The 14,154-nt window shown below is 40.2% G+C and overlaps 1 protein-coding gene and 1 pseudogene across 1 annotated transcript; both read right to left on the bottom strand.

Annotated features, from left to right (window-relative positions):
• Positions 1-2,472: 2,472 nt before the first annotated feature.
• On the bottom strand, positions 2,473-3,363 carry LOC116809668 (small ribosomal subunit protein uS5-like; annotated as a pseudogene).
• A 2,848-nt stretch (positions 3,364-6,211) lies between these two features.
• SSU72L6 (SSU72 like 6) lies at positions 6,212-7,547 on the bottom strand. The gene has a single exon (XM_032753527.2). It carries the CDS (start codon positions 7,491-7,493, stop codon positions 6,909-6,911), a length of 585 nt encoding a protein of 194 aa, XP_032609418.1. The 5' UTR covers positions 7,494-7,547; the 3' UTR covers positions 6,212-6,908.
• Between the last annotated feature and the right edge of the window lie 6,607 nt (positions 7,548-14,154).

Raw genomic sequence — 14,154 nt, 5'->3', positions numbered from 1 at the left:
AATTATAATACAATTCATGCACAACTCTGTCCCATTCTAGCAATTTCTTATGTATTCACAGAGACAAGAACTAATTGAAAAATACCACTAATCTCATTAAGAGATGCATTTCTAGTACAATTTTACTTTCAATGTTTAATAATTATATGGCAATATTAATTTTATATTTATGATGCACACTAATAATACTGATGACTCAAGCCAAGATAAAAAAAGTTAATGTTTATAACCCTTCAGCCAAAAATATTCCATTTTTCATGTTTTTTACTTTGCAAAGAATGATGGTAGCATTATTAATAAGGCTTTATAAAGCATAAAATAGATTAAATTAAGACAAAGTGTTATAGTAAAATATGGAATGGAAATATTATTTTAAAGGGGAAAAGCAAAAGATGTAAAATTTCTGAATGTCAAGGAATAAATTATTGTTGCATTGTTTTGAATTTTTATATTTAATTTTTGCTATATATTTAAGGGTAGTTAACCTTATTTTAAAACATTCATATTTATCAAATGCCAAAAATATACTTATTTATACTCATTATGAAAAATCTTAGATGTCAAGTTGAAAATGTGGAAAAGAAAACATAGTTGTTCAAAACTTGTTTTAGAAAGTACTTAATGACCACTGATTTAGGCTCAGATCCTCTGGGAGGCGGCCTGCCACTGCAGTCATATATCCAAATCTTTCTCTCTTGCATTATGCCAGCATTCTTCTTGAATCTTTTATTTTCTGCTTTCAGCACTTCCTGGGCAATTTTTATGCACAAGCTTTGGGTTGCCGATGAAAGAACAGAGTATGAAAAGTACACCTAAGACAAACAGGTCAACTCATAAGATAAATCCCAACACATTATCTTTATGAATAGTGGCTAATTTTCACTATGCATTTATCATACTGCAAAGTTCTATCCTATCTACATGAAATAACTCATCTAATCTTCACACCTACCACACAAGGAAGGCCAAATTATCATTCTCATTTTACAAATTAAAACTGAGGCTCAGAGAGGCTACTTAACGCACCTCCAGGTTATATAGCTAGTTAGAGTGCGATAGGTGTAAAAACACAGGAAAGCTAATATTATATTCCTCCATGCTATGGGAATGGCCCCAATCTTTTCCCTTTTTCCTTTCCTGATAACCTTTTCCCCCTTCCCATTACCCTTTTATTAATGCCTTCCCACCACTCACTAAACTCTGTGCCCATAAATAAGAGACAAGAAGGCTATACATTAAAGATGAACCCTGATCATCTCTGGGAGGTAGGTTAACCCCTGATTTTTATTTTTGCTTTTCTCAATTCCTGACATTTTCTAAGTTATGGAAAAAAAAATGTGGCAGATGAGCTCATTGTTCTGGAAAATATTTACTCTATTTTCCCTACCTCCATGGAAAAGCATACATCCTGGCCCCACCCCATAGGAGCTGGGCTTGGCCCGGTAACTTGCTTTGTCCAGAGGAATGCGGAAAGAAATGACTCTGCCAGCCTCAAAACAAGGCCTTAAGGAGTGTGTCTCATTTATCGCCATCCACCCAGGAGCTCCTGACCTGTCAGGAATAGATGCCTCATATAACTGAAGTCCTCCAGCCTGGTCCCACCCACAGATTGTATGCAGAACAGAGATACCCCCGTCTACCTGCAGATATGTGAAAAAGAAAGACATGCTCATTGTTCTATTTTGGGGTTGGGTTTTGAAAGGCAATACAGTAACATAATATGTGCCTATTGCATTTAAACTCTCTTTTATTATCATACATCATATAAATTCATTTTCCTCCCCAAATGATAAACTTACGGACTGCCCCTTATAATACTTTTGAGTTCTTAACTGTTAGCATTGCTTATTAAACTCCAATATATTTGTCCTGTGAGCAGCTACTTCATTAATATCTGTTTGATTTTACAAGTAAATTTGATGTTGATGCAATGAAGAGCTAGAGCTGGAGCTCATTTCCTGAAGCACTTGCATTCTGCACTTTACCTCTGCACAGTGTTTTCCTTACCCCATATGGAGAAAGCTGGCTGTGCAACTCCTTTCCTGTCTTCACTTAAAACAGCCAGGGATTGCCAGAAGAAAGCCTGCTGACTGCAAACAGTGAGGTGAGATTTCAACTTTCCAGCAGTTAGATGTGCTTGTTTAATAATCTTGCACACCATGGCACTGTTTTTCAATGTGCCTCCATTAGGAGTAAAATATACGCTTTTATTTTTTTTAATCTTCTTTTGTTATTTATAAAACCTTGGAGACTTATCATTTCTCTAACTAGCATAAGGTAGTCATTTTCCTAAGTGAGGCACAATCAAGGTCAGCCTCTCTTTTGTAAAACTAAGGCTATGATAGTTTGGGAAATGAGAATCAAGCTGTAACTAAAGGGTTGGTTGGTTGTTTTCCCCTTTATTCATTTTCCTGACCTATTTATTTATTTATTTTCAGGCCTAATTCACTTTATTTTTCTTGTATAAAACCCCTACGTTGTAGCCACAGCTGGAGCCTGGGTCCTCTGCACGTAGACTCTGGTGTGGGTCTTGACGAGGTGGTCAGTGAATTCCTGATAGAGAGACTTAGTGAATACAGTATCCTTCCAGAGGTCGGGTGTCAGGTAGCTGTAGGTCTTAGAGATGGCATCAAAGATGGTCTTGGCGAAGTTGCCCAAGGTGGCAGTGCAGCCCCTGGCTGAGGCGTAGCAGTCATCGATACCAGCCATCATGAGCAGCTTCTTGAGCACAGGCGCCAAGACGATGCCTCATCCCTGGACACGGGGATGAGGTGCACGAGCACGGAGCCGTCTGTCACCTTGCAAAGGACAGTGTGGGGCTTGCCAATCTTGTTCCCCCAGTAGCCTCTGCGCACGGGGACAATGGAGAGTTTGGCCAGAATGATGGCCCCGAGAATGGCAGTGGCCACCTCCTTGGAGCACTTAACACCCAGACCGACGTGGCTATTGTAGTCCCCAATGGCAACAAACGCCTTGAACCTGGTGTGCTGGCCGGCGCAGGTCAGCTTCTGCACCGGCATAATCTTCAAAACCTCGTGCTTGAGAGAGGCCCCAGGAAAAAGTCAATGATCTCAGATTCCTTGATGGGCAGGGAGAAGAGATAGGTCTCCTCCAGGGACTTGATCTTCATGTCCTTGACCAGGCGGCCCAGCGTGGTGACGGGCATCCACTCCTTATCCTCCGCCTTGCCTCCGCTAGCTCCGCGGCCTCGGCCAGGTCCACGGCCGCGACCCCGGCCCGGTCCACGGCCGCGACCCCGGCCCTGGATGCTACTGACGAAACCTCCGCAGAAGTCACCGCTGTTGCCCATCCCACGGCCCCCGGGGCCCCGGACCCCGCCGCTGCACCGGCGTCATGCGCCATTTGGTGTTTTCTCGGAGAAGAATTTCCTGGCCTATTTATACTAGTAGGTTCATAAAAACAATAGAGATACCCCTCAGGAATTTGAATTAACCTAAGAAGACATCTACAGCTTTAGATACCAGGAATCAATTTGACTGATGCAGAGGCTGGAGCTAATAAAGGATTGCTGGTTGCTAACAAATGTATTCTTAACAAAACAGGCAGACTGGGCTGTGTTGACATCCAAGGTTTAAGCTCTTAGCTATTAGTCTCACTATGACTGGTTATTTTCACAAAGCACCCTTAAAAACCATTTATTACTGAGAAGAACCCATGATAAAGCTTCTAAGACGTTGCCTTCTGTTATTTAAAGAGGAGCCACTTAGCACAGGCTGTTGATTAGAAGACACTTAAGTGAAAAATATCCTTTCTTCAGAGGGAGTCTATGCTTTTAATCATCTCATCTGGTAAACAGTCTTGACGTAGTTAAAAGGTGTTTTTACCTCATCTACAATTGTTCCAATAATATATGTATGTATTGTTATACTACTTGCAAGATGTTACTAGACCTTAATCATTAGTGGGCAAAAGTCTAGAGAGATGAAAAATAGTGAATACATATTAAAGGTGAAATTAATGACCATTTTAAAAATTCTATTACTTATTTTTGACAGAAGTAACTTTTTCAAAAGAAAATAACATTAATGAAACCTTTCAGATTTGACCTTTTAGTGGCAGTAAAATTGAGTTACATAAATTCTATTAATGGTTTTGCTTCCCAGCAAAACCTCTCTGATATTGTGGAAACTGCTGTTACTCAGGATTTTCAGAATCACTCTCTGTAAAGGACTTTGGAAAATGGGTTAAATCAGTGAAGTCAGTTAATTGAGATGATCAATTATCAAGCTACAACAACAAAATAAGTTAAAAACAGTGATGATGCTTGGTCCTATTATTTTATGCTCTTGAATGTAAAATAACTACCAAATAAGATAGTTTCTAACATCGAAGGCATTTTTTTTCAGTAGGTATCCAACACAGTGCCTGACAAAGAATACTCCCTTCGCCAAGTTTTTGTAAACTAAATTGATTATACTTCTTTAATTTTTCTAATTAGTTGTTAGAGGAGCCATTAATTTTCCTTCTGATGTCATTCCGTTTTTTTACCCTATAATTATTTTCTTGAATTTCTAGTTTGGGAGAAGACAGCATCAGCTAAAAATAAAAAGGAATGCCTAATAATTAGTGAGAAACGTTCACTATTTAATATTTACCTAACTACCTAATATTTAGATATGTGGTGAGGAAAGTTCACTACTATTCAGTGAGAAAAATTCAATTAAATTCAATTAAAGTTTGACTTGGGGTGAGAAGATGTGCATGGAAAGGGGCTGGCAAGTAGAATTGCAGCCAAAAGTGTTTTCCTGGATGGAAATTTCTGCCAGCTGGAAAGAGGTACAGTGATCAAAGGCTCTGTCTCTCTTTTTCTTTTTCTTTTCTTTTTTCTTTTTTTTTTTTTTTTGAGGCAAAGTCTTGCTCTGTCGCCCAGGCTGGAGTTCAGTGGCGCGATCTCGGCTCACTGAAAGCTCTGCCTCCCGGGTTCATGCCATTCTCCTGCCTCAGCCTCCCGAGTAGCTGGGACTATAGTTGCCCGCCACCACGTCCAGCTATTTTTTTTTTTGTATTTTTAGTAGAGACGAGGTTTCACCGTGTTAGCCAAGATGGTCTCGATCTCCTGACCTCGTGATCCACCCGTCTTGGCTTCCCAAAGTGCTGGGATTACAGGCGTGAGCCACCGCGCCTGGCCAAGGCTCAGTCTCCAGACACATTCTGCCCTTGGTAGGCTGCGATGTTGGGCATGTTATTTAAACTTTAAGTTTCAGATTCTCTGAGCTACCTAACTCAGAGAGATTTTGTGGAAATAAACTAAATAACATTTATGAGGTGTTTAATAAAAGGCCCAAAATGGAGTAGTAATGTTTGTCTTTCTAGTTTCTAGGGAAAGTTCAGAAGTTAACTTTAGAAACCAAGTATTGAGCATCTGGAATGCAAAATTTAATCCAAGGCCATAAAAAATGCCATCTGGCCGGGCATGGTAGCTCACGCCTGTAATCCCAGAACTTTGGGAGGCCAAGGCAGGCAGATCACTTGCGGTCAGGAGTTTGAGACCAGGCTGGCCAACATGGCGAAACCCCGTCTCTACTAAAAATACAAAAAAATTTGACGGGTGTGGTGGCACGCACCTGTAATCCCAGCTAATTGAGAGGCTGAGGCAGGAGAATCACTTGAACCCGAGTGGCAGAGGCTGCAGGGAGCCTAGATCATGTCACTGTGCTCCAGCCTGGGCGACAGAGTGAGACTCTGTCTCAAAAAGAGAAAAAAAAAAAAAAAAAGAAAGAAAAGAAAAACAAGAAATGCCATCCTTTGGTTCTGCTGTTCAACTCACTGGAATGGATCTGTCACTGGGTCAGACCCAATAGAGGGTATATAGAGAGCCTTGAGTTGACAGGGACTAAGAGAGTGTTGGGCCATGGTGGGCATGGCCAGGCCTAGGAGACTTACTGAGAGGCTCTACTGGCTATGAAAATGACATACATAATAAGTGGACAAAATACTTTGCCTAACTTAGGTTTTCTCCCTGTACCTAGCACGATGCATCTATACATTCTTCTTGGGTAACGAATCTGTCAGTTGACGTACCATCGCCTGCCACACTGGTGTCAGGGTTTTAAGAGCTTCCCTCTACTATATCCAAGTTAGTTTTAATGATACTAAAATCTCTGCCATCCAGGTAGGGGAACTGGTGTAGAGGCAGTTGTATAGAACTGCTGTGGTGTTCTTTGCAGATCCTGGGAACAGGATTTCTTCCTTTTTTTTTTTATTTAAATTTTTTATTTCATTTAATTTGATAACCTATTATTTGAGTAGATAATTCCAAACTTTACAATGATATGGAGTTCATTATCCAACTTGGATTTTACCTATTAAAGTGAGCATTAGTAAAAAAGATATAATCTATATGTAAAAACATTTATCTGTTCAAATATGTAATATTATACTCTTATTAAAGAAGAACAACATTTAAGTTAATATACCACACTCCACTGGTCTCAACTAACTTAAAAAATTTAAAAATTAAAAAAAATACCACTGAAATTGAGAAAAGGAAGTTTATTTAAAAGGTGTTTATCTATACAATGTTATTTATCTGTTGAATACCCTTAAATCATTTTTCCAGCAGTCCATTATCAGCTCGGTTTGCTCATCTGGAAAATGCAGTCATGGTGGGATAGCTTCCTTGTAGAATGACATAAGCATTAAATTAGTTATTCTACGTAATGCACCTAGAACAATGCCAAGCATTTTTCGTGCTTTTAAAACTGTTAGTCCTTCTCATTTCCCATAAAATATTTTCTTGGTGATAGTCTCTTTCCAGGTGATATGTACAAAAGTAATACAAACAGCACTCAGTGGAAGGTCTTTGCAGATGCTTCTCACAATAAATCTGGACTAAAGTCCCATGCCTAAGTTCTTGCTGAGGAAGGGGACAAAGTCAGCCCAGATCTTCAGTAGAAGCAGACGGTGTGAAGAAAGCTTTTTCCTGCCTTCTCCTCCATTTGCAACAGCAGCTCCCCCAGACTGTCTTCCATGTCGTCGGACTGCTGCAGACACTGGCAAATCTCACAGATGAGGAAAGCTCCCAGGGTGGCCTCTTCCAGGGTATCTTCGATGTCCATGTTGATCACATGCACAGGCTGCAAGGTCTGCTGTTCTCTGGAACACAGATCTTCCACCACTGTGTCATAGACACGCTCCTCACAGGTGAAGATGACATCAAAGAAATCAGTGCACTCCTGAAATCTTTCTGGGCCGGGCTTGATTCTCTCATTTCTTTCCAAGATGTGTAAGATTCCATTGTGGGTGTAGCGTTCTCTATCTTTCCTGAGGAGGTCATTGTACATCTCCTTATATGTTGTTGCAAAATCGTAAACTACAGGACAATCGGGTCTTGGTCCTGGTAGCCTCACACGAGATTCAGTTCCAAAAGACCGGACACTTAGCCCTTTTCTCCTGAGGAAGCTGTGGGCCTCCATGCTCCTGTTGATGTTGCTCACACACACCACAGCCACCCTGAGTGGGGAGGAGAGCATGATGGCGGCCGCTGGGAACCAGAGAGACACAGGCACCTCAGCTGCTGCAGGGACTCTGAGCCAACGAGACGACCACCTATACCTGGGTCTTCCAAATGAGCTAATGTGGAGGCACAGGAGGCAGATTTATACTGAGTCACCTTAATTAGTGGGTGGAGACTTCATGACTTCTGGATTGATTAGGTTGTGATAATGGACTCCTAACTCATCACAAGAACAATCAAGATGATTAAATTACCTAAAGCAGTAACTCTCAACAAAGGTGGCACCACCCAGTCCGGATTCATTTAAAATCTGGAGTTTGCTCTGGTGGTTCTCCTAGTGAATGGGGGCTGCTATTCAGAATGGCCAAGACAATTAAGCTACCTGCAAGCATGTCATAGGACTCTCCAGTGACCTTCAGACATGAAATTGGATAATAAACATGCTAACAATTTCCAAGGCTGTACCCTATTTAATCATAAATTACAAGTGCTGTTGCTTGTTTTAATTTTCATAATGTTCGAGAAATGCAATTGCATAAATCACAGGACCATTGTGTATAGTTTTGTCCAGAAATTCACAAAATTTTTCACCAATACAAAAGAATTCTAACAACATATTCTAAACAACATATCTGCTTACGGTATTTTAAGAGTTATTCAACACAGCATTTTCTGCATTTGATATTACTGAAATCATAATGATTCTTCAGGGAATGCAGGAATTGATGCAATCCTCTGCCTCCAAGTACAGCTGTGTTTGAGCTTTTCTATACTTAAATGCAATGTTTAGAATTTTTTTAGTAGTTGTATAATTTATTAAGAAAATAAAAGAGATTTTAAAATTATGAATGGGGTTTCAAAAAATAAGATAATCATGTCACTTTATAATCAACCACTTTTGGATTGATTAGATTATGATAATGGACTGCTAGCTAATTACAAGAACAATCAAATGATTAAATTCCTAATTCAGTAACTCTCCACAAAGGTGGCCCCACCCAGTCAGGATTGATTTATAGGTGAGCTCTGTTGGCTGTCACTCACTGATTTACTAAATATGGGTAAATAATCTTTTTTTTTTTTTTTTTTTTGAAGAGTCTTGCTGTGTCACCTAGGCTGGAGTGCAGTGGCACAATATCGACTCACTGCAACTTCTACCTCCCAGGTTCAAGGGATTCTCCTGTCTCAAGTAGCTGAAGACTACAGGCACGCAGCATAGCTGAAGATTACAGGCACGCAGCACCACACCCGGTTAATGTTTGTATTTTTAGTAGAGATGGGGTTTCACCATGTTGGTCAGGCTGGTCTTGAACTTCTGACCTCAAGTGATCTGCCCGCCTCAGCCTCCCAAAGTGCTGAGATTACTGGTATGAGCCACCTCACCTGGCCCAATTTTACTTGTTTTTATTAATCTTTCTTAAATATGTGTATAGCTCACATGTATTTCAATATAAATCAGATCAGGGACATCACTTTTGTCCTTGGTGCAGGGACAAAATCTATCTATAAAGCAACATACTGTATTTTTCTATGTCCCTCTTAAGGTGATTTTTTAAAATTTTGTCAATATTATACTTTAAGTTTTAGGGTACATGTGTACGATGTGCAGGTTTGTTACATATGTATACATGTGCCATGTTGGTGTGCTGCACCCATTAACTCGTCATTTAACATTAGGTATATCTCCTAATGCTTTCCCTCCCCCCTACCCAAACCCCACAACAGGCCCCAGTGTGTGATGTTCCCCTTCCTGTGTCCATGTGTTCTCATTGTTCAATTCCCACCTATGAGTGAGAACATGCGGTGTTTGGTATTTTGTCTTTATGATAGTTTGCTGAGAATGATGGTTTCCAGTTTCATCCATGTCCCTACAAAGGACATGAACTCATCATTTTTTATGGCTGCATAACATTCCATGGTGTTCATGTGCCACATTTTCTTTTTTTTTTTTTTTTTTTGAGACAGAGTCTCGCTCTGTCGCCCAGGCTGGAGTGCAGTGGTGCAATCTCGGCTCACTGCAAGCTCCGCCTCCCGGGTTCACGCCCTTCTCCTGCCTCAGCCTCTCTGAGTAGCTGGGACTACAGGCGCCTGCCACCACGCCCGGCTAATTTTTTGTATTTTTAGTAGAGATGGGGTTTCACCGTGGTCTCGATCTCTTGACCTCATGATCTGCCCACCTCGGCCTCCCAAAGTGCTGGGATTACAAGCGTGAGCCACCATGCCCGGCCATGTGCCACATTTTCTTAATCCAGTCTATCATTGTTGGACATTTGGGTTGGTTCCAAGTCTTTGCTATTGTGAATAGTGCCGCAATAAGCATACGTGTGCATGTGTCTTTATAGCAGCATGATTTATAATCCTTTGGGTATATACCCAATAATGGGATGGCTGGGTCAAATGGTATTTCTAGTTCGAGATCCTTGAGGAATCGCCACACTGACTTCCACAATGGTTGAACTAGTTTACAGTCCCACCAACAGTGTAAAAGTGTTCCTATTTCTCCACATCCTCTCCAGCACCTGTTGTTTCCTGACTTTTTAATGATGGTCATTGTAACTGGTGTGAGATGGTATCTCATTGTGGTTTTGATTTGCATTTCTCTGATGGACAGTGATCATGAGCATCTTTTCATGTGTCTTTTGGTTGCATAAATGTCTTCTTTTGAGAAGTATCTGTTCGTATCGTTCACCCACTTTTTGATGGGGTTGTTTTTTTCTTGTAAATTTGTTTGAGTTCATTGTAGATTCTGGATATTAGCCCTTTGTCAGATGAGTAGGTTGCAAAAACTTTCCCCCATTCTGTAGGCTGCCTGTTCACTCTGATGGTAGTTTCTTTTGCTGTGCAGAAGCTCTTGAGTTTAATTGGATCCCATTTGTCAATGTTGGCTTTTGTTGCCATTGCTTTTGGTGTTTTGGACATGAAGTCCTTGCCCATGCCTATGTCCTGAATGATACTGCCTAGGTTTTCTTCTAGGATTTTTATGGTTTTAGGCCTAACATTTAAGTCTTTAATCCATCTCGAATTAATTTTTGTATAAGGTGTAAGGAAGGGATCCAGTTTCAGCTTTCTGCATATGGCTAGCCAGTTTTCCCAGCACCATTTATTAAATAGGGAATCCTTTCCCCATTTCTTGTTTTAGTCAGGTTTGTCAAAGATCAGATAGTTGTAGATATGCGACATTATTTCTGAGGGCTCTGTTCTGTTCCATTGGTGTATATATATATTTTATTTTTATTTTTTGAGACAGAGTCTCACTCTGTCATCCCGGCTGGAGTGCAGTGGTGCGATCTCGGCTCACTGTAACATCTGCTTCCCAGGTTCAAGTGATTTTCGTGCCTCGGCCGGCCTCCTGAGTAGCTGGGATTACAGGCATGCACCACCATGTCCAGCTAATTTTTGTATTTTTAGTAGAGTCGGGGTTTCATCATGTTGGCCAGGCTGGTTTTGAACCCCTGACCTCAGTTGATCCACCTGCCTTGGCCTCCCAAAGTGCTGGGATTACAGGCATGAGCCACCATGCCTGGCCCAGGATTTCATTTTTAAGGTAGTATGCATATACTATGTTTCTAAAAAAACAGTGGATAGAATTAGTTAAGAGAATAATTTTACAGAGGTAAAATGGGGCTTTGACATGTTAAGAGCTTCACTTAAGCCATTCCATAAGTGTCTGTCAACATTTACCAAGAACTTTCATGTATAAGACTTTGAACTACAGTGGAAAGAAGGTATAGATCAAGGGATATAGAATTCAGAATCTGTTCCAAGTAATGTCAAATGTAAATATAATGATAGAAAAAAGTATCTAGTCATTATGTTTTCCTAGTTCTCTTTTAATAATTATGACCTTCAATTTTTTATGAGTTATTCTATATTGCTGTCATAGTCTAACTAGGGTAACTGCATTATTAGTCCTTTTCACTGCTTCCTGTGAGCAGCATTTGGTATTAAAGAAGATGGAAATTTCAGGAAAGCAATGAGGTGTTTTTGAGGAGGACCAAGAGTGGAGAGACAGATAGGTAGTAGCATAAGATGTACTAAGATGCAGTAGTGGTATAGCACATGAAGGAAGGTCCAGTTGGTTCGAGCTAATTCCAACTCTGATATGAGGCAAAGTGTTTTCTTCACAACTCCAGTTGCATCTAAGTTGCCCATATTTTTAACTCTCTGCCAGGTTCTTAAAAATGTCAGGGTACTTGATTGGTACATTGTCTGTAGGCAGTGGTTCAGTGAAACTCATGCTCTAGGACAGTTCAAGTGTTAAATCCCTTACACACTCCCTACCACCCACCCTCTGCCCTGATCCTTGAAAGAGAAGATTCTGATTCCCCTCCACTCTTCCAGGAACCTAGTTGTTCCACTGCTTTTTCGTTTTGAGTCATACACAGCAACCTCCGTCTCACTACACACACACCCCACCCACAACACACACATTCTATGCAACTCCCTTTCCATTCCCATCTTGTCTAATATTTGGAAAATAAAAAAACTCATTATCTGTACATATATCCATATCTTTTCTGAGTGTTCTTTTTATTCATCTGCTTGGTATGGGGAGTGATGTCTTTGAGATCCTTATGAACAAGTAGTAGATGGAGGAAATACATTGAAGATATGCAGAATAAAGTGTAGATATATTTTTGCAACATAAAGTTAAACTATGAAATTTTTCCACACCAATTTCTTTTCATTTCACTTTTATATATTACCTATCAAACTTATCCCTGTATCTGTCTCTCTCTCTCTCTCTCTCCCTCCTCCTGCTCTCCACATCATGGTGACTGTCAATAACTGGGAAAGCAGGATGACACAATCTATAGCACACAGGCTTTCTCACCTGGTTGATGGCCAGCAGCTTTCTCATTTGTCTGTCTCTGCCTAGAGCTCCACATTCTCCATACTGTAGGCTGGATGTTTCTCTAAATCCATCAGGTTATTTCCTGCTCAAAATCTTGCAACATTCTCATCAAAGCTGGAAGAATAGAAGACAAATTTACTCTCCTCTGTAATATAGTAACATAAGAAATAGAAAAAATATATATAAAACGACAACTTTTCAGAATACTGAACATTAGGGAAAACAAACAAACAAAAACCCCAAACCAGAAACCTGTAAGAGATGGGAAACTAATGAGGTGAGTCCTACAATTAACCCAGTTTTACTGACTTAAAAGTACTTCCAGGTTTCAGTGTAGAAAGGGAGAACCTAAGTGCATCTCAGCAGAATCCGTGTGTTAAGGAGACAAAGCTGTGAGTCTGGGGAGACCACAGCAGCTAGCATACACAAGACAATACCAGGAAGTAGACAGCACGGAGAAAGAACTCTAGAGATACGTAGAGTACCCTCTGCTGTGAATATTCAGCTGAGTACTGATCAGCACATGCTTCTGAAGAAACTACCAGAGGCAAAGGAAAGAGCTACTTGAAAAGGTGAGTGAGAAAGGTAGTTAGAGATCACATGGGGCTGGGAATAGTATGTATTTCCACCAGGCAGACTGAAAAAACTCATAATTCACAGAGCCTGGGGTAGAGTAATCAGAAGGGTCTTCTTTAATACTGGTGAATAATCAGCCCTAGACTGAACTCTGCTCTAAGCAAGCTCAACAAATGAAAAAAGCAAGAACAAAATGAATTTAACCACAACCCAAACAAGGCTCAAAAATACGTGTAAAGATACTCAAATATCCTGCACCCAACAAAATCAAATCCATAATTCCTGATGTATAATTTAAAATTACCAAACATACAAAGAGGCAAGAAAACATCATCCATAATGAGAAAAATTAATCACTTGAAATGGAAATCGAATTGACACCCACATTAAAATGACCACATGAGGATATTAGGAAGGTAATTATAACAACATTTCATATGCTCAGGAAGCTAGGGGGAAGAATGGGTATGTTTAGCATAGACATATAAGATACAAGACCCAAATAGAACTCTAGAGATGAAAATTACAATGTCTGAGATGAAAACCACACTGGATGGGGTTAATGGCAGAATACACATTAAAGAAGAAAAGGTTAGGATATATGAAGACATAGCAATGAAAATCACCCAAAATGAAACACAGAAAAAAAAGGAAATCAAAAAGAATGAAGGCTTCAGTTAGTTCTATAAGGACTCTTGAAGCTAGAACTTTCACTCCTTATGCTAGGGCTCATTATTTGTCTCATATTCCATTGTTCACGTAAGTGCTGTATTATAGCTGTGGATAAAAGTACTAATGTCTTTGTCATACAGACCTTGGGATCCCAGCCACGCACCACGAATACATACAAACAACAGCAAAACAGTTTTCTTCCTCTCACTCTGGGGATAACCCCTATCCCAAATATGCCCCCTGTCAGCAGGAAGAAGTTAGAGCAACCATCTGCCTTTCCCTATCAATATAGCTCACAACTAAGGATTAAAGTGTACTGAAACCCAAGGAGGGACTGAAACTGCCTTTGCAAAGATTATGACAGTGAAAGAAATCTGACATGGTTGACTCCATCTTGTTTCTAACCTCCAAATTGTCCTTAGTCATTCCTTGATGTAGGCAAAGCTAACTTTGGGAAGAATTTAGTTTATAGTTTAATCTTAAAGCAAAAATGATGATAGCCCTTTCTAAAACTAAACCACTTTTGTAAATCTAATGAAAGGCCACCAGGTTAGGATTATGAGAAGGGCCTGAA

This window comes from Hylobates moloch, unplaced genomic scaffold (genome assembly GCF_009828535.3).
Source record: "Hylobates moloch isolate HMO894 unplaced genomic scaffold, HMol_V3 SCAFFOLD_1, whole genome shotgun sequence".
Classification (NCBI taxonomy): Eukaryota; Metazoa; Chordata; class Mammalia; order Primates; family Hylobatidae; genus Hylobates; species Hylobates moloch.
Note: the sequence above shows the minus strand (reverse complement) of the source record. Positions and strands in the feature narration are given on the sequence as shown.

Coding starts and splice junctions, on each gene's coding strand:
- SSU72L6 (XM_032753527.2), bottom strand. CDS start 7,493: ATGCTCTCCTCCCCACTCAGGGTGGCTGTGGTGTGTGTGAGCAACATC.